Source organism: Varanus komodoensis, unplaced genomic scaffold (assembly GCF_004798865.1).
Source record: "Varanus komodoensis strain SLA01 unplaced genomic scaffold, ASM479886v1 scaffold16, whole genome shotgun sequence".
NCBI lineage: Eukaryota > Metazoa > Chordata > Lepidosauria > Squamata > Varanidae > Varanus > Varanus komodoensis.
In genome coordinates, this window is record NW_025335468.1 from 7,814,674 (window position 1) to 7,839,410 (window position 24,737).

General features: G+C 43.6%; 1 protein-coding gene across 1 annotated transcript in view; it reads right to left on the bottom strand.

Annotated features, from left to right (window-relative positions):
- Positions 1-1,615: 1,615 nt before the first annotated feature.
- Positions 1,616-24,737, bottom strand: part of IFITM10 (interferon induced transmembrane protein 10) — a 36,506-nt gene continuing 13,384 nt past the window's right edge. The window contains exon 3 of the mRNA XM_044426084.1: positions 1,616-1,980. Coding sequence (XP_044282019.1) covers positions 1,831-1,980 — 150 coding nt within the window. The 3' untranslated portion in view covers positions 1,616-1,830. The remainder of the gene's footprint in view (positions 1,981-24,737) is intronic.

The window sequence follows — 24,737 nt, forward strand, 5'->3', positions numbered from 1 at the left end:
ATCTGCGTCTGCTACAGAAACCATATCCGATACAAATGCTTGCAAACAATAGACTGGATCCAGGGTTGACCTTCCACGAATGGAAAAGTCTTTCCATTTGTGGAAGATCCAGCAGAGCCTTGCCCTTGGGGAAAGGGGGTGGGTGGCAGCATTCAATTCCCTCTTCCTCCTGCAGCCCCCAAAACCACTTCACAAACTGTTCTGGAGGATCCCACAGTCCTCAGATCAGAGCTTCAGGAGCACTGGGAGATGCAGGGAATGAGCAAAAATCTCTGCTGAAGCAGCTTCTGCTCACAGGATCATTCAATTTGCAGAGTTCCACTCTTCACAATTCTGCCTGGATGCCATCCAACATTTATTAGTGACTGTAGAGTTAATCCAGTGAAATTATATTTCCTCTGTATTCTGTAGCAATGTAAAATGAGCCAATCAGAATGCTCACATTTTCCCTTTAAAAAGCAAAACATGGAACTCCAGAAGGAAAGCCACAAAGTCCAAGATTAGCAGCTTGATTAGCAAGCACGGCACAATGTGAGGTTTGCCAAAAGTGTCAAGTCTACACTCCAGTCAGCTGTAAGATGCTATTTCCCCACCCAAGCAGTTCAGCTCCATAATTGGCGATGGCTCTAGTTTGTCCTGTAGCCGACTGTTGGCCAAGCTTATTCATACATACATACATACCCATGTCCAGCAAACTGTAGGAAACATTTTCTTTTTACCATGTGACACACACACTACCCTAGATCTTGTCATATTTAAACAGAATGGCTTAGCTGGTTTTAAACAATGACTTCTTACTTAATACAATCCAACAGTTTAAACTGGTTGAAAGTCCAGTTTTTTCTGCTGTTGGTTCCAGTATTACACAGAAAACACTGGCTGTAGTAGTCATGTCTGATGGTTAGAGGTATTTTTATTGAAAGTTGACAGAGATACAGGATCTATGTGAATTTTCTGTAAGTTGTCTACATTCTCAGTGTTTCCATGAGGTTCCAAAGATCATTATTACATTTTATTTTTCCCTGGGATTTACCCCTGAAGGCGCCAGGATTCATCAGGAGAGGCTAGTATAAACTGTAGAGAATCAAAATGTCTTCTTTTTTAAAATATTTTTGCAAGCTATTTTGGGCTTCAGTTGATTAAATATGAAAACAGGTAACATGTACACAGGAAAGGGGTGTGTGTGTCAGGGACACAGAGCAGGGAGAGGAGAGGGAACGAAGTTGGAAGCAGTCTGGATGCAACTGATATGTTCCACAAAGGCCATGCTTTTCTCTTAGCAGTAAGCATTCCCAGCCCCAGCCCGCCCCTCCCCCAGCATTCCCTCCTGAGCTCTGAAATGGTATTTTGTAGTAGATCCCAACAAGGTTTGCAGAACCCCTTGCCCAGCAGAACCCTCCGCCCCATCCCCACAGTTCAGCACTCAGGCTAGTTCTGTAAACTCCGTCTTGGGATCATGTAAGAACCTGCATACTCTCCATTTTGTCTCCACTGCAGTTTACTGTCCCCTCTAGTTATTATTTAGCTGTGCCAAATCTCCATCTCACCATCAAATCCTATTTATCATGAAAATAAATACTTTGTGTACAAAATGTAAAAGTAAAACTCTCTGCTACAGAAGTTCACACTCCAGTCAGCCTAGGGGGAAGTGTGTGTATGTGTGTGGGGGGGGGGGAGTCCTGGTTGCTTCTTTTATTGGTTTGGGGTGACTTTTGCCATTAGGAGGGAGTGGTATGGGGGTTTTGCTTGGTTTCGTTTGTGTCCCTTCTATTAGAAATCCAATGGTGGCTTCTGGCATGGAGGAATTCAGGCAGTAACTGTGGCCCTGTCCTAGTAGTCAGTGAGCGGGTATCGTAGGAAGATGAAGACAAGGATGATGCAGAAGGTGGCCAGTGCTGAGCTGGTAATGTTAAAAAGACGGGCTGTCTTGGCGTCTTCAACAGCACCATTCAGGTCATTGAGGAGTTTTTTATCCCGAACCTGGAAACAACAAGAAACAACATTGGCAACATGTAAAAAGAGAAGCGGCTATGATGCCAGGTCAATTTTAAAGCCCCAAAACAAGAAAAAATTGCCTATAAGCCATTAGCTTTTGTGTAGCCCAAGTGTTTGGAGAACTGCAGCTAGAACTGGAGAACTGCAGCTTAAAAGCACCTAGCATTCCCATCTCTGGCTGGAATTCTGACTTTCTCTTTCAGCTTTAAAGGGTGAGAAAAGTGGTGCTGAACTCTTTTCAGCAGAGGAGACAGCACTGCGTATGTCATGATGGGAGCAGAAGAGTTGCGCCTGGGGATGAGCAGGACTGATAGGAGCAAACACTACTTGCCCTAGGGAAACTACTTCTGTATTCCACCTGCTGGTTATGCAGCTTGTTCATATCAGCTGTAGATAATTGCGGGACAGAGAATATGATGCAGGCATTAGACAATTAACATGGACCAGCTAGCCTCATATAAGGGAGGAAATCATCTATGCATAGTGCAGAAGCTCCCCACCCCCAACATCTGCCAGATGGACCTCCCTCTCTGGATCTAGAATAATTCACAGAAATGTGTTCTTCTCCACCAGCTAAAATCATAGAATAGTTGCAAGGGGCCATGAAGGCTATCAGTTCCCTGCTGTTGCAAGACACCATGTTACACCATCTCACTCAGATGGCTGTCCAGTTCCATCCTGAATGACTCTAGTGTGGGAGAGCCCACCACCTCTCCAGGCAGCTGGTTCTACTGTTGTGTTGCTCTGACAGTGAGGAAGCTTTTCCTGATGTCCAGCCTGAATCTGGGTTGTCACAACTTGAATGGATTACTCTGTGCCAGTCCTGCACTCTGGCATCAGCAAGAAGAGATCTTGACCTTCCTCTTTGTGACAGCCTTTGAGGTGCTTCTAGAGGGATACCATGTCCCCCCTCAGTCTTCTCTTCTCAAGGCTGAACATGCCCAGCTCTCTCAGTCTCTCCTCACAGGGCAGTGTTTCCAAACCCTGGATCATTTTTATTACCCTCCTCTGGACCCTTTCTAAAAGCTGAGTGAGTCAGTGTTGTAAAAAATCCCCTATTAGGTTCAGCACTCCTACACATCTGATATATGGTTTCAACCAGGCTAATTTCCAAAGTGCCTTCACACGTTATGGCAAGACAGCATATAGTTCAGAGTGAGAAGGCTACCATGTGACTCCAGGCACTGATCCTATTCTGATCAGGTACTGAAAACGCGATGGTGAAAGCAATTGCTAGCTTGGGGCATGTGTGTGCACGCGAGCCCCATCCTTGTCAGTGACATGGCCACAGAGGCTGCTTCACGGCCATTTCAAAGGCTGCTAGGGTGAAATCTGGCAAAGCATTCCGCTGCAGTAAAAAGCCACTCACGGCGCCTACAGAGTATTAATATTAATAAGGCTAGGCTAATGGAGGTCTTCTGCAGGTTGTGTAATTTAGCCTATAGCTGCCGCAGCTAGAAATCATCTTTCAGTTCCAGGAGGACAGACTGATACAAACATACTGCTACAAAATGAGCACCATCAAGACAGGGATAATCAAGGCACCATGCTCCGGAGTAGTTCTACTGATTGTCAGTGTAGTCTGGAAGAAGTGATTGAAAGACTGTGGCCCCTGCAGAGAGAGGCCACGGGTATATCATGCAGCAATAGTTTCAGGATGTGCATAAGCAGTAAGTATGGATCTAGCTTGACACAGCTGTAGCCATATTTGAGAATTCTGTGTGCTACAACAGTTTTACTATAATGGTCGCTCAGTGCTTTTGTGGACTAGAGGCCACATCAGCAGATGCAAAGAGTATTATCCTCAGTTGTATGCTGGTGGTCCCAATCTCCTCCCCTCCCCCCTGGGAACACCCTTTCCCCTCTTCTCTCAGGCTGCTTCCCCAGTCTTGGAAAAGTGGCTGGCATGGTCCTTTCGGGGTATCCAAAAACTCCGATGCCCCCCCTTGACATTGACTCGAGGGGGGGCACAGGATCACTCTGCACAGCTATCATGGACTGTACATTTAGCACTTCGTATTTGACTCTACTGCTAACATCCACCATCACATTCGCTCTACAGCCATGCATATAAGGCATAGTGGGATATAGTTTATGAAAGCTTAAATTGTTAGTATTCAAGTTTCTTCAAGATATTTATTATTTACTTAGAATATTTTTAATCCAATTGTCTCAGGATGGCTTACAATATAAACAAACAGTAAATACAAACAATCAACGACTATAATAACAAGATAAAATGTGACTGATGAGATTAATAAAACCAGATTAAAATTATTTAAGCTTTAAAATGTTGGGCAAAAAAAAGGTTTAAGAAGGTATTTTGTTGTTTTTCCCAAAACAGACTGACATAGCTATTCTTCTGAAAGAAGTCTGACAAATGTGAGCCCAGTTACTGGTCTACTAAGTTGCAAAAATGATGCATCACATGGCCTTTCAAGGTAATTGTGTTTCTTCATAAACAGACCCTACGCTTTGTATGTGTCTGGGCCTGCAGACTGGCTGGGTTACATCTTGCATATGCATTTAAGATGTTCACAAGATAATATGTTTAATATACACTGGATGGTGTTATGACTGATATGGAAGAAAATTCCAGCAGCAGCTTCCAATTAAAATGCTCACTTAAGGAAGAGAAATTCTGTATTATTCCATTACCAGTCTGTAAAGAAGACAACACCTATTGGGAATATATGGGCATAGGGATCCCTAACCTTTTTGGCATGGTGAACACAGAGCATTGTGGGTACTCTCACAAAACAGCTGTCCTGAGGAACTTGCCCTCTCACAGAATGGCTGCTGTGGTGGGTACCACCAGTCACAAAATGCCCATTTTCTAGATGGTAAGCTGTTGAGTTCAAAAGTAATGTCCCTGGGAATATTGTCCCCAGGAATCTAAGTACTGAATTCCCAAACACTAAGCCACTCAACTGAAGCTAAGTTTTCTATTCTGATACCCATTTTACAGAAAGTAAATGGGTAATATCCGGAGAAACACACACACCATAGGCAAAACAGATCTCTGCTCTCTACCACCTCCAACCCTCCATCCACCCCAGTGAACTTTTTTTCTTTTTTCTGGATTGCAACACATAAACAAAGCATTTGGCACGTTAAAAAGGGGCCTAGAGTCATTCTTGAAAATGAAGATGATGTGCGAGGCTGGCAGTTCACTTTCCAAAATGCCAGCTATCCAGTTTTTTGCTGTAAGAAAATCAGGAAGAGCAGGAAGTATGCATCACTGGAGGTGTCCATTGACACCATGCTGGGAATCCTGAGCATAAATGAAGCACACACCGTCAAGGCAAATGGTTGACTGTGATTTAATACATATGGGCAGGTGGACTCTATACATGAGCCCTGCAAAAGTTATTATTCACAAAGCTTTTTCACAACTTGAAGCACTCTTGGATGAAACTGATTATCTGGACCCATTTCAGTCCGGCTTCAGACCCGGGTACGGTACTGAATCTGCCTTGATCGCCCTGTACGATGACCTGTGCAGGGAGAAAGACAAGGGGAGTGCGTCCCTGTTGGTTCTCCTGGACCTCTCAGCGGCTTTCGATACCATCGACCATGGTATCCTTCTGGACAGGCTTGCGGGATTGGGGGTTGGAGGCACTGCTTTGCAGTGGTTCCGCTCCTACCTCGACGGCTGGTTCCAGAAGGTGGTGCTGGGGGACTATGGCTCTACGCCATGGCAGTTATGCCATGGAGTGCCGCAGGGGTCCATTTTGTCCCCATTGCTGTTCAACATTTACATGAAACCGCTGGGAGAGGTCATCAGGAGGTGTGGGCTGCGGAACCATCAGTACGCTGATGATACCCAGCTCTACCTCTCGTTTTCCACCAATCCAGGTGAGGCAGTGGCTGTACTGAACCGGTGCCTGGCCGAGGTAATGGGCTGGATGAGGGCCAATAAACTGAAGCTCAATCCAGACAAGACGGAGGTCCTGTTGGTTGGTGGTTCTGGCTTTGGAGAGGGTGAACTGAACCTTGTTCTGAATGGGGTTGCACTCCCTCTTAGGGACAAGGTTCGCAGCTTGGGAGTGCTCCTCGACCCGGAGCTTTCACTAGAAGCTCAGGTGACCGCAGCGGCGAGGAGCGCTTTCCTCCAGCTTCGGCTGATCCACCAGCTGCGCCCCTATCTGGAGTATGACTGCCTCGCGACAGTGACACATGCATTGGTGACTTCCCGCCTCGACTTCTGTAACGCGCTCTACGTGGGGCTACCCTTGAAGACGGTCCGGTTACTTCAACTGGTTCAAAACAGAGCTGCCAGGCTGCTGACGGGGACTGGGCGTTGTGTTCACATGACTCCAGTTCTCAGTCAGCTTCACTGGCTTCCCACTGAAGTCCGGGCCCAATTCAAGGTGTTGGTGATGACCTATAAAGCCCTAAACGGCTTGGGTCCTGGTTACCTGAAGGAGCGCTTGCATCCATATATGCCCAGCCGCCCCTTGAGATTGGTGGGGGAGGCCCTTCTCCGGGAACCCTCCATGAAAGAAATTAGGAGGGTGGGTACTCGGAGGAGGGCTTTCTCTGTGGTGGCGCCTAAGTTATGGAACGCGCTCCCCAGAGAGGTCCGCCTGGCGCCGTCATTATTTGTTTTTCGGCGCCAGGCGAAGACCTTTTTATTCAAGCAGCATTTTAACTGTTAACATTATTGGTTTTATCTGGCCAGGCGGCTTATTTTATACTGTACTGCTGTATTTTAATTTTATATTTATATTTTAATTTATATTATAATTATTTTAACTTAAATATGTGAGCCGCCCCGAGGCTTCGGCGAATGGGGCGGCATAAAAATGTTTTAATAAATAAAAATAAATAAAATAAAAAGCTGAATACAGCCCACCAACCGTGTATTTACTGAGTTTGGATGACACACTGCGGCCTGTTGTTGGTTATTTAAACAGACTGGACTACGTGAGGGTTTCATTTAACCTTTGCATAACCCGTGGCTGCGGAGTTTGTACACCATGACAACCCAAGGGGAGGCTGCATATTCACAGTGGTGGCTGCACACATCCCGTAGTGAGTGTGGGTTCCCGCAGTGCAATGTGAACCTCTCCGTTGTGCCCGGCCCCACCCGTTTTTGTAATCCTAGGCAGGCAGGAAAAACAGGCCTACTGAGCCCCTTGTGAGCTTTATTCATCTTACTGGCTCACAACAGTGGTGCAGGCTACTATAAAGAGGGTGCCTAATGCAATGACAGAGCACAAGTCCTGCTCCAAATAGCTAATTAATACATTCCTAGAGCTGCAACCCACTTTAGAGTCTCTCTTTTGTTTGCAGCTCTTTTGTAGAGCTGCAACCCACTTCAGAATCTCTCTCTTTTGACAGCAGCTGCACCTTAGCTCAAGCACGATTGAAGACAAACTAACATAATTGTCACTGCCCTGTCCGTACTGCATTCGCATTTGCCCTCACTACTTACAATCCCCCTCCAACCTGCATCTTAGGATCACAGTGCATCTGATGAAGCGGACTGTAGCCCATGGAAGCATTATGTGTTAATTTTCAAAGTTCTGCAAGACTTTTTCAGCGAAAACAACACAGACTAATATACTGGATGATCTCAGCCCCATTAAATGCAGATGTACAGTGTATCAACACTGAAAAATTGCCATTACAACTCCCCTTAACAGGACAAGCCTTGGGCATGTGGGCTCTCAAACAAACATCACCATGAAGCATTCTCATGCCAAAGGCAGACAGCTCTCTTTCAGTACACCACATTTCCCAATATTTATTTATTTGAAATTTTTATATGCTGTCCCAATACTAAAAGTCTCGGGATGGCTTACAAAACACCCCCCCCACCCCCGCTCCCATTCCCGCCCCCTTTCTTTCCAAGTCCCAAGTCCACACCTGGGCCCAAAGGCTAATCCACTTTCCCTAAGGTGAGTAGATGTAGGAGAGGAAATTTCAACAGCCTGCATTCTCTTCCAGTGTGGCACCAGGCATGGCTTTTCTAAGTAAAAAGCACCCAGGTATCAAGCTGAAGCTGGAAAAGGAGAGGCCCTCATATTTGCTGTTCTTGATCCCTCAGACACCTCTTCTAGGTAGACCATCTTGTTTACTGGCTCTCTCCACACCGTCTGCTGCTAAACATTGAAAAGGTCAGGAATTTATCATTCCCAGACAAGAAGTCTTCAGATAGTGATGTGTGCACTGAAGGGGCAAACAACTATGATCATCTTTCCATGGTGACCTTTGCCATAGATATTTATTTGTGATCTTTCTAAACCATGAATATGCTGTCATTGACTAGATCTTCTGACTGAAGGAGGGCGCTCAAGCTTTTCTGGATGGAGCTACAGGTTTGCAGTCTGCCCCCTGCCCCACCCCTGGAGTCACTTCTGTCAATCGCAGCTCAAGTCAGTGAAACAGAGGGCCTTCTACCAGCTTCAGCAGAAGGACCAGGTCCGCCTGTACCTGGACATAAATAACCTGGTTGCAGTATACTGGCGATCTCCCAAGTTAGAATAGTGCTATTTACTACACACAAGAAAAAAAGACATGCTCCTTAAAACTGTTTGGAGGCTGCAGCTCGTGCAAAATGCAGCAACCAAACTAATAACTGGAACTAGAAGGTCTGAACATACAACATCAATCTTGACCCACATGCACTGGCTGCTTTACCCACTGGGCAGCATATAAATGATAATAATGCGAGTGGTGGTGGTGGTGATGTACAGGGCCAGCACTACCATGGCTGCAGGGCCGTTGGCAGGGTGAGTGAGGCTTGGCACTCAGAAATGACCTGGGAATGGCACCCCCACTTTTTCATGTGCTTGTCTTTGCCTGGTTTCTTAGCCCGTCTAGGCTCTTCTGCCTCAAGGTGCTTCCTCTTTTTCTTTTCAAAAGACCAGAGGAAGATGGCTGCTTTGGAGCTGAAGACGATGGTTTCGAGGGGGCTGCAGCTGCAGAAGGACTGTGCTTTGGGGCAGCTTCTTTGGAGGTGGATGGGCTGCCAGCTCCATCCCCTGCCACGCCTCACATAGCCTCTAAAGCTCTCTCTCATAGCTGCATCTTTAGTCATTCTGCCCTGTTCTTGCAGGCCTGCTTAGTAAAAACCGGGCAGGGAGGACACTTATCAATGTGGTGCTCCTCACCCAAACAGTAGGCAGAGCGAGTGCCTATCAGTGGACACCATTTTAAAGCCACAAGCCACGCACTTTCTAAATGCTGGTTTCTGAATCATCGAGCAGAAAAAGGGAAAAGAGAGAAAAATTGAGACCAAGTGTAAGGTAAAGAAGGGTTTAATTTTTGGCCGGGGGTGGGGGGGGGGAGAAGAGGACTTAAAAGTAAGGAAGAGAAAGAAGTAGGAATAAGGGTATAAATATAGAAAAGGTTATAGAAATGTGAAAAATGAGGTAGAAGTAAAGCTAGCAAGAAACCCGAGGCACAGCAAAATGGCAGTTGAAAGTGAACTGACAAATTGCAGGAGCCCAGCCAATTTATACGAAGAGGGAAAAGGACGGGGCTCCTATCAAAAAGTCTAGGTTTAGCTAGGACCATCCTCCCGAATAGAGGCACTGCGTAGTAGCCATATGTGTGATGTACAGAGACCATGAAGAGCTACACAAGCCCTTTGCCCGGGTAGCTTGTCTCTCAACACCTCATCGTAGGGTCAGGGACTGGTCAAGGCAATGGCTCTGCCGCCTCTCCTGTGTCTCCTTCCATCTCTTCCAAAACATGTCTGCTCGCACAGTCAGCTCAGGAAATTGTGGGCAACAGCCTTGATGGAGCTTCAAAGGCTCCTGCTCCTCTTTGATCCTTCTGTCCTCCCCTTCAGACTCCACTAACACAGGCTCACTCATTAGAGAAGCACACCTTAATATGATGAGGGAATTTGGGAGTGTCAGAGAAGTGATCAGCAATGCCTCCAGGAGGCCAGGCTCTTTCCCTAGTTTGCTGTCCTAGCAGGGTCACCCAAGGCAGAATGGTCAACACAGACACACCAGACTAAGAGGCATCCACCCTCTTCAAAAGTAAGTCACATAAGCAGAAAAGAATGACTATTCTAATGGCGATGTGGTTGGAGAAGCTTCTGAAGGGTGGATACCGGACAGCAGTAGTAGTTGAAGATGGTACTGATGGCGGATCTTTCACAGACAATGGGAGTGATGTTAAACTAACTCTGGTTAGTTCTGCACAGTAGGTGGCACTGGTAAACCACTTCCACAGGTTCTTACTTTGAAAATCCTCTGATGAAACAATCCATGAAACAAATAGTGCCAGAAGATGAGATTCCCAGGTCTGAAGGCACTCAACAAGCTAGTGGGGCAGAGCAAAGGACAGTGCAAATAGTCCTGTCACATAGATCAAAGCCAAAAGGAAGTCTAGTGGCTGACATGCACAGAGGTGAAAGGAAAGGCTGATGCTGCACAACACAAACATGGAACAAGGAACATGAGATGTACGAATCAAGGTAAGCTAGAAACTGTAAAGCAAGAAATGGAATGTCTAAACAAAGCTCATGACAAAACTCCATGGAAACTACTCAGAGAGCTTCAGCTATGAGCAGTGTAGAAATGACATATAACAATGATGATGATGAACGCTGAAAAAGCAAGAAGGAATGTACTATCTAATGAGAAATTAAAATGAGAGTAGAAACAGTATATAGAAGAACTATACAGAAGAGATAAAAAGATGACTAACTCTGTCCAAGAGAAATTCTATGAAGAGCCTGCACTATTAGAAAGTGAAGTGAAAACTGGTCTGAAAGAACTAGGAAGGAATAAAGCATCTGGAGTACATAACATGCCAACAGAACTATCCCCAAGCTGCAGAGACCTGAATTGGTCCAAATCCTAACAAGAATATGGCAATAAATATGGAAAACTAAATAATGACCCACAGACTGGAAATGTTCAATATATATTCCAATCCCCCAAAAAGGAGATGCGAAAGAGTGCAGCAACTACAGGACAATTTCACTAATTTCTCATGCAAGCAAAATGTTGTTCAAAGTATTGGAGCAAAGAATGTTATACTATGTGAGGCAAGAAATGCCTGACACTCAACCTGGATTCTGAAAAGGAAGAGGCACTTGAGATCACATTGCAAATATGCATTGACTACTGAAGCGTATCGAAAATATTCAGAAGAAGAATAGTTTATGCTTTATAGACTACAGCAAAGCCTTGGACTGTGTGAATCACAAGAAGCTATGGATGGTCCTGAAAGAAATGGGGGTGCCTCAGCACTTGATCCTCCTGATGTGCAACCTGTATCATGGACAAGAAGCTACTGTTAGGTCAGAATAAGAATTGATTGATTGATTGATTGATTTATATCCTGCCTTTTTCCTACAAAGGGCTCAAGGCAGCTTACATCTCCTCCTCTATCTTATCAGAATGGTTTCCTATAGGCAAGGGAATCAGACAAGAGTATACTTTTTCTCCCTATCTGTTTAGTCTGTACTTAGAACACATCATAAGGAAAGCTGGATTAGGATTGAGGAAGGAGTGAAAATTGGTGGAAGAGCCATCAACACTTCAAGATATGCAGATGATACCATGTTACTGGCAGAAACAATCAAAACACCTGATAAAAGTGAAAGAAGGAAGTGCCATAGCTGATCTGCGGCTGATTATAAGAAAACAAAAATCATGACTAAAGAAAGCTTGCAGAAGTTGACTGTCTACAATGAAGAAACTGAAATTGTGAAAGTTTTCATATCTTGGTTCAATCATCAGCTCAGGGAAAGACTAGAGCAAAGAAATTCAAGGAAGACTAAGACTAAGACTTGGAGGGACAGCAATGAAAGAACTAGAGAAGATCATTGAATGTAAGGACATTTCACTGGAGATCAAGGTCAAGATCATCCACCCTATAGTATTTCTGATCACAGTGTATGGGTGTGAAAGCTGGACAGGGAAGAAAACTGACATACTTAGGCTGTTGGGGCACATCATGAGAAGGGAAGACTCCCTGGAGAAAACAATCAAAGGCAGAAAAGAAAAAGAGCAAATATGAGATGGATAAACTCCATCAAGGAAGCCACAGCCTTGAGTTTGCAAGAGATGAGCTAGGCAGTCAAGGGCAGGACATACTGAAAGACATTCATCCATAAGGTTGCTGTAAGTTTGAGATGGCTTAACAGCACATAACAACAACAAAACGTTTTTCTGAAACTGACTGAGGTAGTTCACCAAACTGAAAATTATTATAAACTTAAAACCTAATAAATGCAAAAAGCAAGCTCAGAAACAAACAACTGATATTCTGGTTGCTCACTGCTTTATATTTAGCACCTTCCACCAGGAAAAACTGTAGACCACCTGCAATGTACACACTTAACACCAGGTGTCAGTGGTGAACCAGCTATGTTAAATCCATCAGCTGGGTAACACAACACAGCTGCCTGGATAGAGCTAGATTTTTATTGATCAAACCTCATCTCCAGAAATATACCACACAGTCACACAAGTTACTTTTCAGCAATTTGCTTTCTAATGCACACTGTATCTGCAGTTTTGTGAACCTGCAGTGCTCATCAAACATACAGCAATAATTATTGCTGCAAACCTGAAGATTCATTCTGTGCTTCCCGCCTGCCAATTTCTAAAGCCTGGCGCTTATTTCAGGCCCAAGAGCAACATCCCATGCATTCTAAATACGTGGAATCTTCCACTTTGCTCCCCTAGCAAGGCAGCTCTTCTTCAAACATACTCATTGCTTGTCAAAAAGGTAGCCTTGCTGCTTGTTTGCTGGCACAGTTCCTGTTGAAGAAAATTGCTGATGTTGAGTGAACTGAAGAACAGAAGCCCAAGGTAGAACTGGATTGATTGGCAGATCTCTTGGTGATTTGCAGTAGATCAGGAAGGGTTTCTGATGCACATTTAACATAGCAGCATACATCGGCACCCCACCCCGCCTTGGTCTTTCTGCTCTAAATTATACTTCTTTAAAGCTTAGAGATAACCAGAAGGGGCTTTTTGTGTAGAAGGACCGTAAGCACAGTTCTGCTACTATAGTTGAAACCAATTATTTAATTCTAAGCATATCTCTTTGCAACTGGCTGCAGCTGATGGCTCTTAGGGTTCTAGGGAAAAAAGTAGATCCCACACACCTGACATCTGCCCATCCCTGATGCAGAAGACCTAGGGCCGAACTATGTTATACTACACCCACAAAAACTTCTTTTAGGGCAAAGCAGCTTTGGGAAGGGATGATTTTCAGCAGAAAAGTGAAGGGAGTGTTTGACCCTTTTCCTGCACCTCTTCACTGGGGTTTGTCAGGGCAAAACATATGGAATACTATGTAACTGAGGGAAGTAGCTTTGGGGCACACTGCAATGAGAAAGCAATTGTACAGTAAAAGGGTTACGCTCCTGCTCTACTTCACCATTTCCCTGCTGGTAATTTCCCCCTTCTGAAGTTGCTGCTCCATAAAAGGGTGGGGATGGCGATCAAATTCACATATTTCCATGTAACATATAATGTAGCCCTCAGATACAGTCATGTAGGATAGGATTACATATGTACAATTCAGATCCTCCTGTTATATGTGAGTGCTGAGTTGTCGATTCCCCTAAATTTGGAAATATTTGTAGACCGCGAAGTATAAGATAGCAGTTCTTACTGAGAATACTAGATCCTCAGAGTACTTGGAGAAAGAGCCAAACTGCTCTTTCCTTCCTAGATTACAATAGTGTCACTTTGAGTGGGGGGAAGAAAGAGGAGGGAATCGTTGCTCTAAATTGCCAGATTTAGAAAATGCAAAATCTGCATTTTGAATAGTTTAAGAACAGTTGGATGACATTTGCCATTCTGTTTCTTTTTGCTTCCTATTCACAAAGATTATTTATTTATTTATTTATTTATTTAGGAAAAAATCATTGACAGTAACTGTGATTGCAGAAAGGAAGGAGATAAATGGATAGAACCCAGCATTGTTGCTGGGACTCTGCAAATTTCACTGCACTCCTGAAGCCCATGGAAAACCCAACAGGACCTAGCATTTTCTAAAGGAAATGAACACAAAGGCTTGCTTCTGGAATAGGATAGGTCAGTGGAGTTCATTTCTGCAAACTTCACTGACCTGTGCCATCCCAGAATTCTGTGGAACTGTCTAGGCAGATAACTTCCTATAAAGAAAACTAGGATTTCTAAGGGTGGTGAGTGTTTTGCTGGAGATCCATGATACCAAGGAAAAATATGGGATCATGTCCTGCATTTGGGAACACATGACTCAGCTTATTGAAGCAATTCCTAATAGTTTAAATTCTTTAACTTTGTAGTCAAAGCACAGACTGATCTTTTTCTGAAATTATTTGGTGTGTTCCAGTAGTCAACATATATTTGCAATATGATCTCTAGTGCCTCTTCCTTTTTTTGGAATCCAGCTTGTATATCTGACATGTCTTGCTCCAAGCAGGGTAGCATTCTTTGTTGCAACACTTTGAGCATCACTTTGCTTGTGTGGGAGATCAATGCAACGGTCCTATGGCTGCTTCACTCTTTTGCATCTCCTTTCTTGGGGACTGGAATATATATTGAACATTTCCAGCCTGTGAGCCATTGTTTTGTTCTTTTCCATATTTGTCGACATACTGTTAGGACTGGTGTGTGGTTAATTTTCTGCAGCTTGGGATAGTTCTGTTGGTATGCTTATCTACTCTAGGTGCTTTATTCTTTGCACATGCTTTTATTTCAGCTTTGCTTCACTTTCTAATATTGCAGGCTCTTCTTCATAGGATTTTGCTTTGAAGGGGTCTGTCATCCTTTCTTCTGTATGTTCTTTTCCACCTTCTCTTTATTTTCTCTTCGTCTGTGTTTGTTTATCATTTGGTATTACTAATCTAGATTTGTATGTGTCTTTGATTTCTTGGATCTTCTAGAGATCTCTTGTTTTTCCTCTTTTGCTGCTCTCTTTTATTTCTTTCCATTGATCATTGTAATACTTGTTTCTGTTTTCATGTAATAAACACTGAAAAGTTGCCTTCAGGATTCTGTTCCTATTTTTGTCACCATTTGCTTTTGGACCTTGTCCTTTGCAACTGTGGATGTTTCTTCTGTCATTGTCACATTCGTATACTCAAGATCATTTGAAGTTGTTGTCACTGAGTATTAAATTTGCATGTGCCACAAAGATGAATGCAAGGAGTTGCTTCCATCCAATGTACACATCCAAGAGCTGCGTGCTGCTTCACCCTTTACATGTTAAAGAAGCATACATCTAATAATGTTATGTAAGAATGGGACAAACAAGTGTTTAGAAACACACGTGTCATATAGGTTTACTGATTAGAAAGCCAGAATTGGCTGCTGCTTCCTATTGACTGTGTATCTGGTAGTAAACCAAGTTTTGTTGCTACATAGTGAGTGACTGAACCCTTTATCTCCTTGGGGATGTTTGTACAAGACAATTCACCATGGGGGTGTAGCATGTGTGCATGCAGGGGCGAGGGGCTGCCATTTTGCCATTATCAACTCCTCTGTGGGGACTGTCATGTTGTGTAAACTCAGTAAGCCTAGGTTATGTAAAGGTTAAACAAGCCTCACGCACCCCAGGCTCACAGAGTTTACACAGCCTAACATCCCCTGAACAGGGCTTGCATATGGAGCTTGGTACCTGTGGGCCCCATGGCTCATCAACCAAATCCAATCTGTCTGTTTCCTTATGATTAAAAAATCTTTTTCCTTGAAGATTTCTCTGCCTCTTCTCTTTTTTCCTGTCCTCTTTGCCTTTCTCTTCTCCTTTATCTATATAAAGAAGACAGTTCTTCCTTACAACTCCTGTCTTCTCAGGATACTATGTCAAGATCATGAGGATGTTAAGTTTCATGCCAGCTCTGAAATTACTTCAAAACTGTTGCTAGCCTGATTTTTGTAGTGACAAGCAGACAAAAATTCAAGCACATGACCTAGGAAACTACAAGGACATAGCAGCTCTTGGGGGAGAACAAAGGAAAAGAACAAACCATTCATGTCTTGCAGGATGCTTACGATAATTAGGAGAATCTAACTGTAAGTGGTGGAAGTACATCCCTCAGGAAGCCAGGAATGAACTTTCTCCCTTCTTTTGATCTGCACACGTTTGTTATTCCTTTCCATCATCATTTTCTCCCACTGCTTCCTTTCCTCACTCGCTATTGTTTTGAAGCTTAATGTGGATTATCTAGCACACGGAATGCTTTAGCGCTTTGTGAAACAGTGCAGAGTATCAGCAGGGATTATTACTGAGCTAGCAGGCACTCTTTAATCAAGCTGACAATACCTTAGAGGTGCTTTAACGTGTCCTTCTAGCAACCCATGTTTAAGGAACATAGGCTGCTGCTTGTCACAGCAATTGCTGTTCACACACATCTCCCCACACAGCCTGAGCATATTAGCAATATAAATCAAGCAGCAGCTGCTGCAGCATTTTCTCAGACACAGGACCAGAGCGCAACACTATTGGTATTATGCTGCTACATCTGATAATTGCTATTTTGACAGCTATGGCCACAACCCTACAGATCTATGCTTCCTTCCAGGTATCATACAAGAATTGTGAATGTGTGCCTTAAAGAGATCAGATACAAAGGAGGACAAGGCTCCTGTTGAGCCTAAGAAAGGATTTCAGTTAGCATGTAAGCTTGTCCTGCAGTGGTGAGAAAAGCTCTACACAAACATTTTAAGAACCCTTTGCTCCTCCATTTTTGGTCACGTAGGATACTGGGTCTGCACACTCTTGTTAAGAGTGTGCAACTAGCATTATGATAATGCCAAAATTACTCTGAGAGCTTTATTTTTTGCTCACTTATATTTTTTTCTGCTAAGTGGTTCTTGAGGTGTTATGAAAAACAAACTACTGGTTTTCATAGGGTTCTGATTAAGTGTTTTGAAAGATTCATAGTTCTGGTTTTGTTACATAAAACTCTGGGTCAGCTGCCTTTCTCAAGGTGCAGCTGTCTTTCTTCCTGATATCATTCAGCTGTTTGTTGCTGTTTCTTCTTTCTCTGTTTGTTGCTGTTGCATAAGGATCAATAAAGCCGATGTTGGCACTGCACTCTCACCAGGAAGATTCATAGTTTTCCTGGCACAGAGCAGACATCTCATCTCAAGGGCTGCACACACACAATGTTTCTGCTGCATTTACTAGTGGAACAGTTGCCACAATTCAGCATGAAATGCACTACAGGTGCGTTCTCAGCTTCTCTCTACTGCAATATGTCTGTCTGGTATTTCCTCTGAAATAACCCTATTCATATAGACATAAAAGTAGCAGTTACCACTTTGGACAGCACAGCATAGGATAAAAACGACCCTATGTCATATGTAGTGGGTTTTTATCTTTGGGGAAGAAGAGCGCTGAAGACCTGAGTACTCTCCACTGCCCATGCGGGAAGCATCCCCATTCTTATAAAAGATAACAAAGAAAGGTGGAGTACCACATACGTGCACTTTTAAAAAGAATTATATCCAGCTTTATCTCATCGAATATTTACAAACTTCTTGTTTAAAAACAAGGAGAACTTGACCATAAACATCATTAAAGCATCAGCCACAGCCAAACATATTAATACAGCAATAACAAACATGCAACAGACCAACCAACACAATACCAGTTAAACATACCTTCTGTAAAAGTCCTCTTAATTATCACTGTCATGCAATATCCTAGAGGTCAGCAGGAATGATCTTTCATCCTTTTATGCAGCAGATGTACTAGCTATCTATTACCTTGAGTTAGAGGTGCTGGTTTTAATTTATAAATTATAACTTGCTTCATGGCCTGAATTATATACATTTTTAACAAGGTTGCCCCTCATGAGCCCCCTCACTTTTTAAGCTCATTCAGAAATTACCTGCTCAGACTCCCTTCTGTGAGAGATATGAGAACAGGAAATGGTCCTACCTTCTTAGCAGTCATCCCATAGTTTTGGAACATGTTCTCAGTGAGATCCACTATTGTTCCCACCTACTTACCCTATCAAGAGCGAAGGTCTGGCAGAGCACATGGACTAATACTTTTGACCAGTTCTCAACAGTCCAGATTGAAACCACTTGATGGCAGCCAATGCGTTCACAAGAATTCAGGCTTCTACCCTTGTGATACAAAATTTGTGTTGAGCTGACCTATGATAGCTGCTACCCTTCTGTTCTGCACAAAGCAAATCTGGAGAATACTTCTTTAAAGCCCCCTCTTTACCTAAAATGATTTCAAATAATCTTGTGCAATTTATGTAGGACTGTTACCAAGCCACAAAAAACCCTGAAATAGTTATCTTGAAATGCTTTAATGAGTCAAAGAAGATGAAACATTAACGTGCAGATTCCTTAGGCCAAATGTTTCCCAAGAGCTAATAGCCAGAGTGTGTAAATGCACAGAATTCAAGGCTAGAACAAGACTTTCTGAAAAGATGCAATTTATTAAATAAATTCAAGTAATATCTCTGGGGATTCAGTTTCCATTATGTAGTTTTTTGATTTTGAAAGGAGATCAGCAAGCAAAATAAAATGACCAGATTTGATGAATTCATATCCTACTTAAAATGTAAAGCATATTTGCATGACAGCCTTACTTGCTTGCAGTTTGGTGCTGAACTGGAAACTCTCCTGAAAAAGAACAGTAAAATGTGGTAAAGGCCAACCCCACCGAGCATGCATATGTGCACGTGCACAGACACACACACACTTACAAAGTTTGAATGACTGTATTATGCCTATGGAAATCATGTTAAAAAGCCTTCCCCAACATGGCATCCGTCAGATGCATTGGATTGCAAAATCCATAAATCTAGGCAGGATGAGCGAGGAGACTGAAGAGAGAAGCCCTGTCTGGTTCTTTTTTCATTGGATAAGTTTCAATCATTGAGGTCTGATGCTGTGGGAAAGGTGCTTGGACAAGTCTGGCTCACCACCTGTATTCTCGACCCTTACCCCTGGCGGTTGATCATCAAGGCAAGGAGGGAATGTGTTCCTGGGTCCAGGCTCTCTGAAGGGCAGGTTGGTCCTGGCTCCATTAAAAGAGGGGGTGATTGGGCCCCTCCTGAAGAAGGCAAATCTGGATGCAGAAGATGTTCCCAACTATATCCCTGTGGCCAACATTCCCTTCCTGGGCAAGGTGCTTTAGCAGATGGTGGCGAGACAGCTCCAGGCACTGTTGGAGGAAACAGGCCGTCTGGATCCATTTCAGCCTGGTGTCCGGGATGGTTTTGGGACAGAAAATGCTTGGGTCAGCCTGTGGGATGACCCTTCCTGGGAGAAAGATGGGGGACTGGGACTGAGAGTTGAAGGCACTGCCAGCTGATTCCAGATGGTCACTGAGAGATGGCATCTCAGTCCCATGGCAGTTATGTCATGGAGTGCTGCAGGGTTCCATCCTATCCCCCGTGCTACTTAACATCTACAAGAAACTGTTTGGAGAGGACATTGGGATGTTTGGGTTGAACATTCATCAGTATGTTGATGACACTCAGCTCTGTCTCCCATTTACATTTGATCTAGGTGAGGCAGTGCCAACTCTGAACTGGTGTCTGTCTGGGATGATGGACTGGATGAGGCCTAATAAACTGAGATTTAATCCAGACAAGACAGAGGTGCTATTAGCAGGTGGAATCTTAGTCCTGGGAAGATTATCTGCCCTCTCCAAGACTGGATTACACTCCCCCTAAAGGACAGTTTGGAGCTCCGGGATGCTCCTGGATCCAGAGCTGTCCCTGGAGCATCAGGTGATGGCTATGGCCAGGAGCACCTTTTTTCAACAGTAGCTGATATATCTGCTGCACCCCTATCTGGTTGGGCAGAACCTTGCAATGGTAATCTATGCTCTGGTAACCTCACAGATGTCTGGACTACTGCAATGTGCTTTACATGGGGCTGCCCTTGAAAACAGTCTGGAAACTTCAGTTGGTACAGAACAGGGCAGCCTGTCTGCTAACTGGGATGGGCTGCTATGAACATATAAGTCCTGTCCTTTATCAACTTCACTGGTTACCAGTTGAAGTCTGGGTCCAATTCAAGGTGCTCACATTGATGTATAAAGCCCTAAATGGCTTAGGATCTGGATATCTAAAGAAACACCTTCTCCATATACACCTACCCAGACCCTAATATCATCTACAGAGTTCCTTCTCTGTGAGCCATCGCTAAAACAAACAAGGAAGGTGGCCATGAGGGGAAGGGCCTTCTTGGTTGTGGCTACCCATCTAAGAACCAATTTTTCAGGGAGATGCAAACACTGTATACTTTTTGGTCCCAGGGCAAAACCTTTTTTATTGTCTCATCATTTTAATCATTGAACAAATGGGTTGATTCTATATCGATCTTTATTCATATTATAATTGAATGGTTGTAGTGGATCAGTATTCTGTGTTGTGTATTATTATTTTAGTTCACTTGTTAAGTGTGGTTATTATCTTTGAAATTTTTATGATTTCTATGGATGTTATTGTTATTACTATGCTTTATGCTGTAAACTATTCTGAGAACAATTGCTGTAAAATGGTCTATAACATTTTTAGGTAAATAAGTAACTTCTCCCCAGTGAGAAGCAACTAAGTAGTCAAAAACAAAACAAAATAAAGCCAAAACAAAAAACTGGTACAGCGATGCCTGCAAATTCCTTCCCTGCTTCAGAGTTCTGCATTCTCTGCCTCAAGTCGGTGCAGACTGGATCCAGTTCAATTTGTCTTTGGACACATTGACCCATCTAATCCAGTGATCTGTTTTGGAACCATGACTGAATGCTGGATGGAAAAATACAAAACGCCACAACCCATTTTCAGCAGTAACCCACATCACAGGAAAAGTGATCTTTCTTCTTCAAGAAAGGAGAACAGAATAAACCATCTACTTCAATAAAGAATCAGGAAAGTATTCTGAAAACTGAGTAATATATGAAGGAATTAGGTCCATCACCACAGGATGAAGTAGAGAAACTGCAGTCATGAACTACTACCAGTTGTGGTTGCATTTTACCACTCATTAAAGACACAAATAACATTCCTAGCATGTCTCACACAGTAAGCTGGTCATCTGCAGGCACCCAGTATTGCACGCTGGCCCTTAACAGTTACTTGTAAATCACAGAGTCACAGAATAGTAGAGTTGGAAGGGGCCATGAAGGCCATCAGGTCCAATCCCTGCTATTGCAGGACACCGATTTACACCATCCCACTCAGATGGCTGTCCAGTTTCTTTCTGAATGTCTCTGGTGTGGGAGAGCCCATACCTCTCTAGGCAGCTGGTTCCAGTGTTGTATTGCTTTGACAGTGAGGAGGAATATAGTGAGGAAGAAATATATTGTGCCCCATGCGTACTGGATAGATATAATGCATATTAACTTATTAAGGTAGGAAAGCATGAAGGCATGAGCAACAGACTTACTACTTGCCACAAACATACAGGGGCTCTTCAAAACTGGAGGTGGGAGAAGTATCAAAAGTTGACACCAAGGTAACTCTTCACCGCATTTTGCACCAAGAAAACTTGTTTCAAGTATGTAAATCGAGCCTATTACCACATATTTGACTTAATTTGTTTGCAGAACAAATTCTGCTTCGGTAATCACAGAAGGTGGTAAGCAGTTTCATCCCTTCAGTTGCCCTCTACTACGAAGAACTGCTTGCACACTTTTGAGACTTTTCACTTTTACATGGCTTGTAATGCTTCCCATAAATAACTAAATAAATAAAGCTGCTGCAACTCAGAATGCTGAATGCTATGCTCACACAGAATTGAGGGATATACCAGGCATTGGAGATTACATAGACACAATCATATCAAATGTAATCAACTTGTCCATTGCAAGCTAATACAGTACAGGTGAAGTGCATTCCACAGTATATGCACTCCACCACAATTGGATACATTTGAACATATTTAGGTCCTCCCTGGAAATAGCTTTGGGCAATCACTTTGTTTTTTACATATATGCAGTTTGCAGTTATAAAGTTACTTTCACATTAACAAGAAACTGGTGCGATTATCTAGCACTGTGAAGTTGATCAGGTCTAGTTTTGCATAAGAAAGCAGTGAATTTCACTTTCTTTTTGGATATACTGCGTGAAATTCTGCTTTATTATGTATTTTTGGGACATAACATTACCCCTTATGCATAAAGCATAAGAGTAAACCCTTTGCTTGCTTTCTAAATAATGCCAGCACCCAATTCATAAATGAGTTAAGTGGAAAATACTTGACTGACCCATTGGAATAAAAATGCCTTAATGCCACGCATACTAGTTTAGCAGCTAGAGTACTCACAAATGCCTAAACAGACTCGAAACAACCACTATAGGTAGTATCAGCGAACAAAAGTACTGGGTGATTACCATAGTCCCAGAAAGACCCACAAGCTTTCACTTGGCAGAATCTGGCTGGGCAGGCCTCACACAGAGCATCAGTCTCCCTGGGCCATTATAAATGAGAATATGCCCCCGAAGCCTTGCATAACTGGATAATAAAGACTGCATTTCTTTGTTTGTGTGCTCTACCACCTTCAAACCACAGATGGTACTTTTAGTTCCCTTCAGCTAAGAATCCTTCTAAACCAGCTCTTCCTAGCCTGGTGCTTTTAGAGGTTTCAGCTAACAAACTTACAGAATCCTTGGCCACTAGCTATATCAACTGGGGTTCACAGGGAGCTGAAGTCCAAATCATCTTGAGAGCACAAAGTTAGGGAAGGCTGGCATAGACCATATTTCAAATGCCCTCCCAGAAGCTGCCACTTCCATCTAGTTACCTTTGTTTTTGGATCATAGCTGCAATCACACTGTATTTTGCCAAAAATACGAACAACCCTACTTTTGCAATGACTAATATGAGAATCACTCTTGACTTATCTGCCTATAGTTGCTTCATTATATGTGATGCGAGTTTGATGTTTCTTAGGTTTTACAAGTACTTGTTCTTCAAAGAGAAACTTATGAGAATCTATTGCTTCACTAAGAACTTGCTGTCAGCCAGCCAACTACCTGGAGGCCAACAAGATGCAATCTCTTTTATTTATTTCACAGTGTGGAGACTGTAAAGGCAACTTTCATTATGGTTGGAGTTCTAGCACCCTTACTACAGAATAAGTTCCATTTCATTATTAAAGTGCATTTCCATTGCCTTTATATTGCATTCAACTCAGTGGGCTTCTAAATAAACATGCTTCCTGTTGGGAATGAAAGAGACAGTTATTCTCAGCACACTGTCCAGGGCCAGGGTGGTACTGACCCATCAGATGAGGAGTGTGAGGCTTGGGAAATGAGGTCTGTGGACAGAGAGATGGTGGTGGAATGAGGACTTATCTCAAGGCTGCCATCTCCAGGTGTTAGGCAGACCCTGGGAACGGACAGCATCTGGGAGTGCCAAGAGAGCCCGGTCCGACTCCCGACCGTGACAGCACTGGGAGAGAAAGGATAGTCAACTAGAGGGCCTGTGTAGATCTAGGGGGGTAGCCCTTCTTCAGTGAGGCACACCCAGGGGGTGGAACCCAGTATTACTGAAAAGGAGGATTTTCAGAAACAGTTTCTAGTGTGGGTTCAACTAGCATGCTAAGAAGCTCAGAGAGAAGCTTCTAACACTTCCTCTCATCCTGCACGTTGCTCTAGTCTAAGCCTGATCCCTCCCACCTTCATCTACAGCTGAGATGCCATAGGACATAACACCTGATGCAGGGTGGCCAGCTCTCCTCTTTCACAGTGGGCAGTCCTTTATTTGAAGCCATTCTCTCTTTGAATTCTGCTCAATGCCATTGTAAAAATAAATGACCTTAAGAAGAGTTGCTGTACCCAGGCTGGCACACAGATCCCTTGATCACAGTCTTCTATGCTACAGTGAGATGCACTGCATTTCTTTTCAAACTATAAAAATATATTACTAAGTTCACATCTTTACATATTAGCATTTGCAAATGTTGTACAAATCACTGCCATCTTTTTTAGCAATTTAGAAGTAGACACTCTAACCCAAGAGCCAGAGATACAGGCAAGCAGGTTAAGAGCATAAGAAAAGCCATGCTGGATCAGACCAAAAGTCTCTTTAGTCAAGCATGCACACAGCAGCAAAGCAGCTGCCCACAGACTCCCCCAAGCAGGATGGGTGCTAGACCTCCTCCTGCCCAGTTCCCCAGCAACTGGTGTATGCAGGCAGGCCACCTCTGGTAAGGAGGTGGCACACAGCCAGGAAGGCTAGTTGGCACTGGTAGCCTCCTCCTTCATTAATCTGTCCAACTGCTCCCTATGCTGCTTATTCCGTGCAGCAAGTGGGATGCTGTCCTTTGCCATTTTTTTCTCCGAAGTCTGGCTTTCTTCAAGGAAGATTGTGGCGCTGTGTAGAAAATCCTGGTTAGTGTGCTGAGCTACTGCATTTGAAAAGCTTAATGCATGGTAACAACTGGCACAGGGATCAATTCAGAATGGCATCTGTGGGGCTACTGTTCTGTTTAAATCAAGCCCCAATGCCTAATTGAATATTATAAATTGCATCTGCAAACCAAAAAAAAAAAAAAAAGGCTGCCGCTGAGCCTCCTCTCCTAGCAGAAGTGTTCCTGCTCAGGTGAGGAGCAGGGTAGGTTGTAAGGAGCTCCAGCCATCCTTCCCCTGTTGTTTCCCAAGCAACGCTCAATATCCCCTGGCTGCTGAGGATGCTCAAGCCTCATGAAGTTGCTTAGTTTGTTGTTGTGGTGGTTTTGGTATACTTTTGCAAACCTCAGGGTTACTCTAGGTGTGCGGACAGCTCCTTCCTGTTTCTCAGTGCTCCCGTTTTGGCCCAGTTACTGCCAGCACCCACCCACTCAGCTTGCTA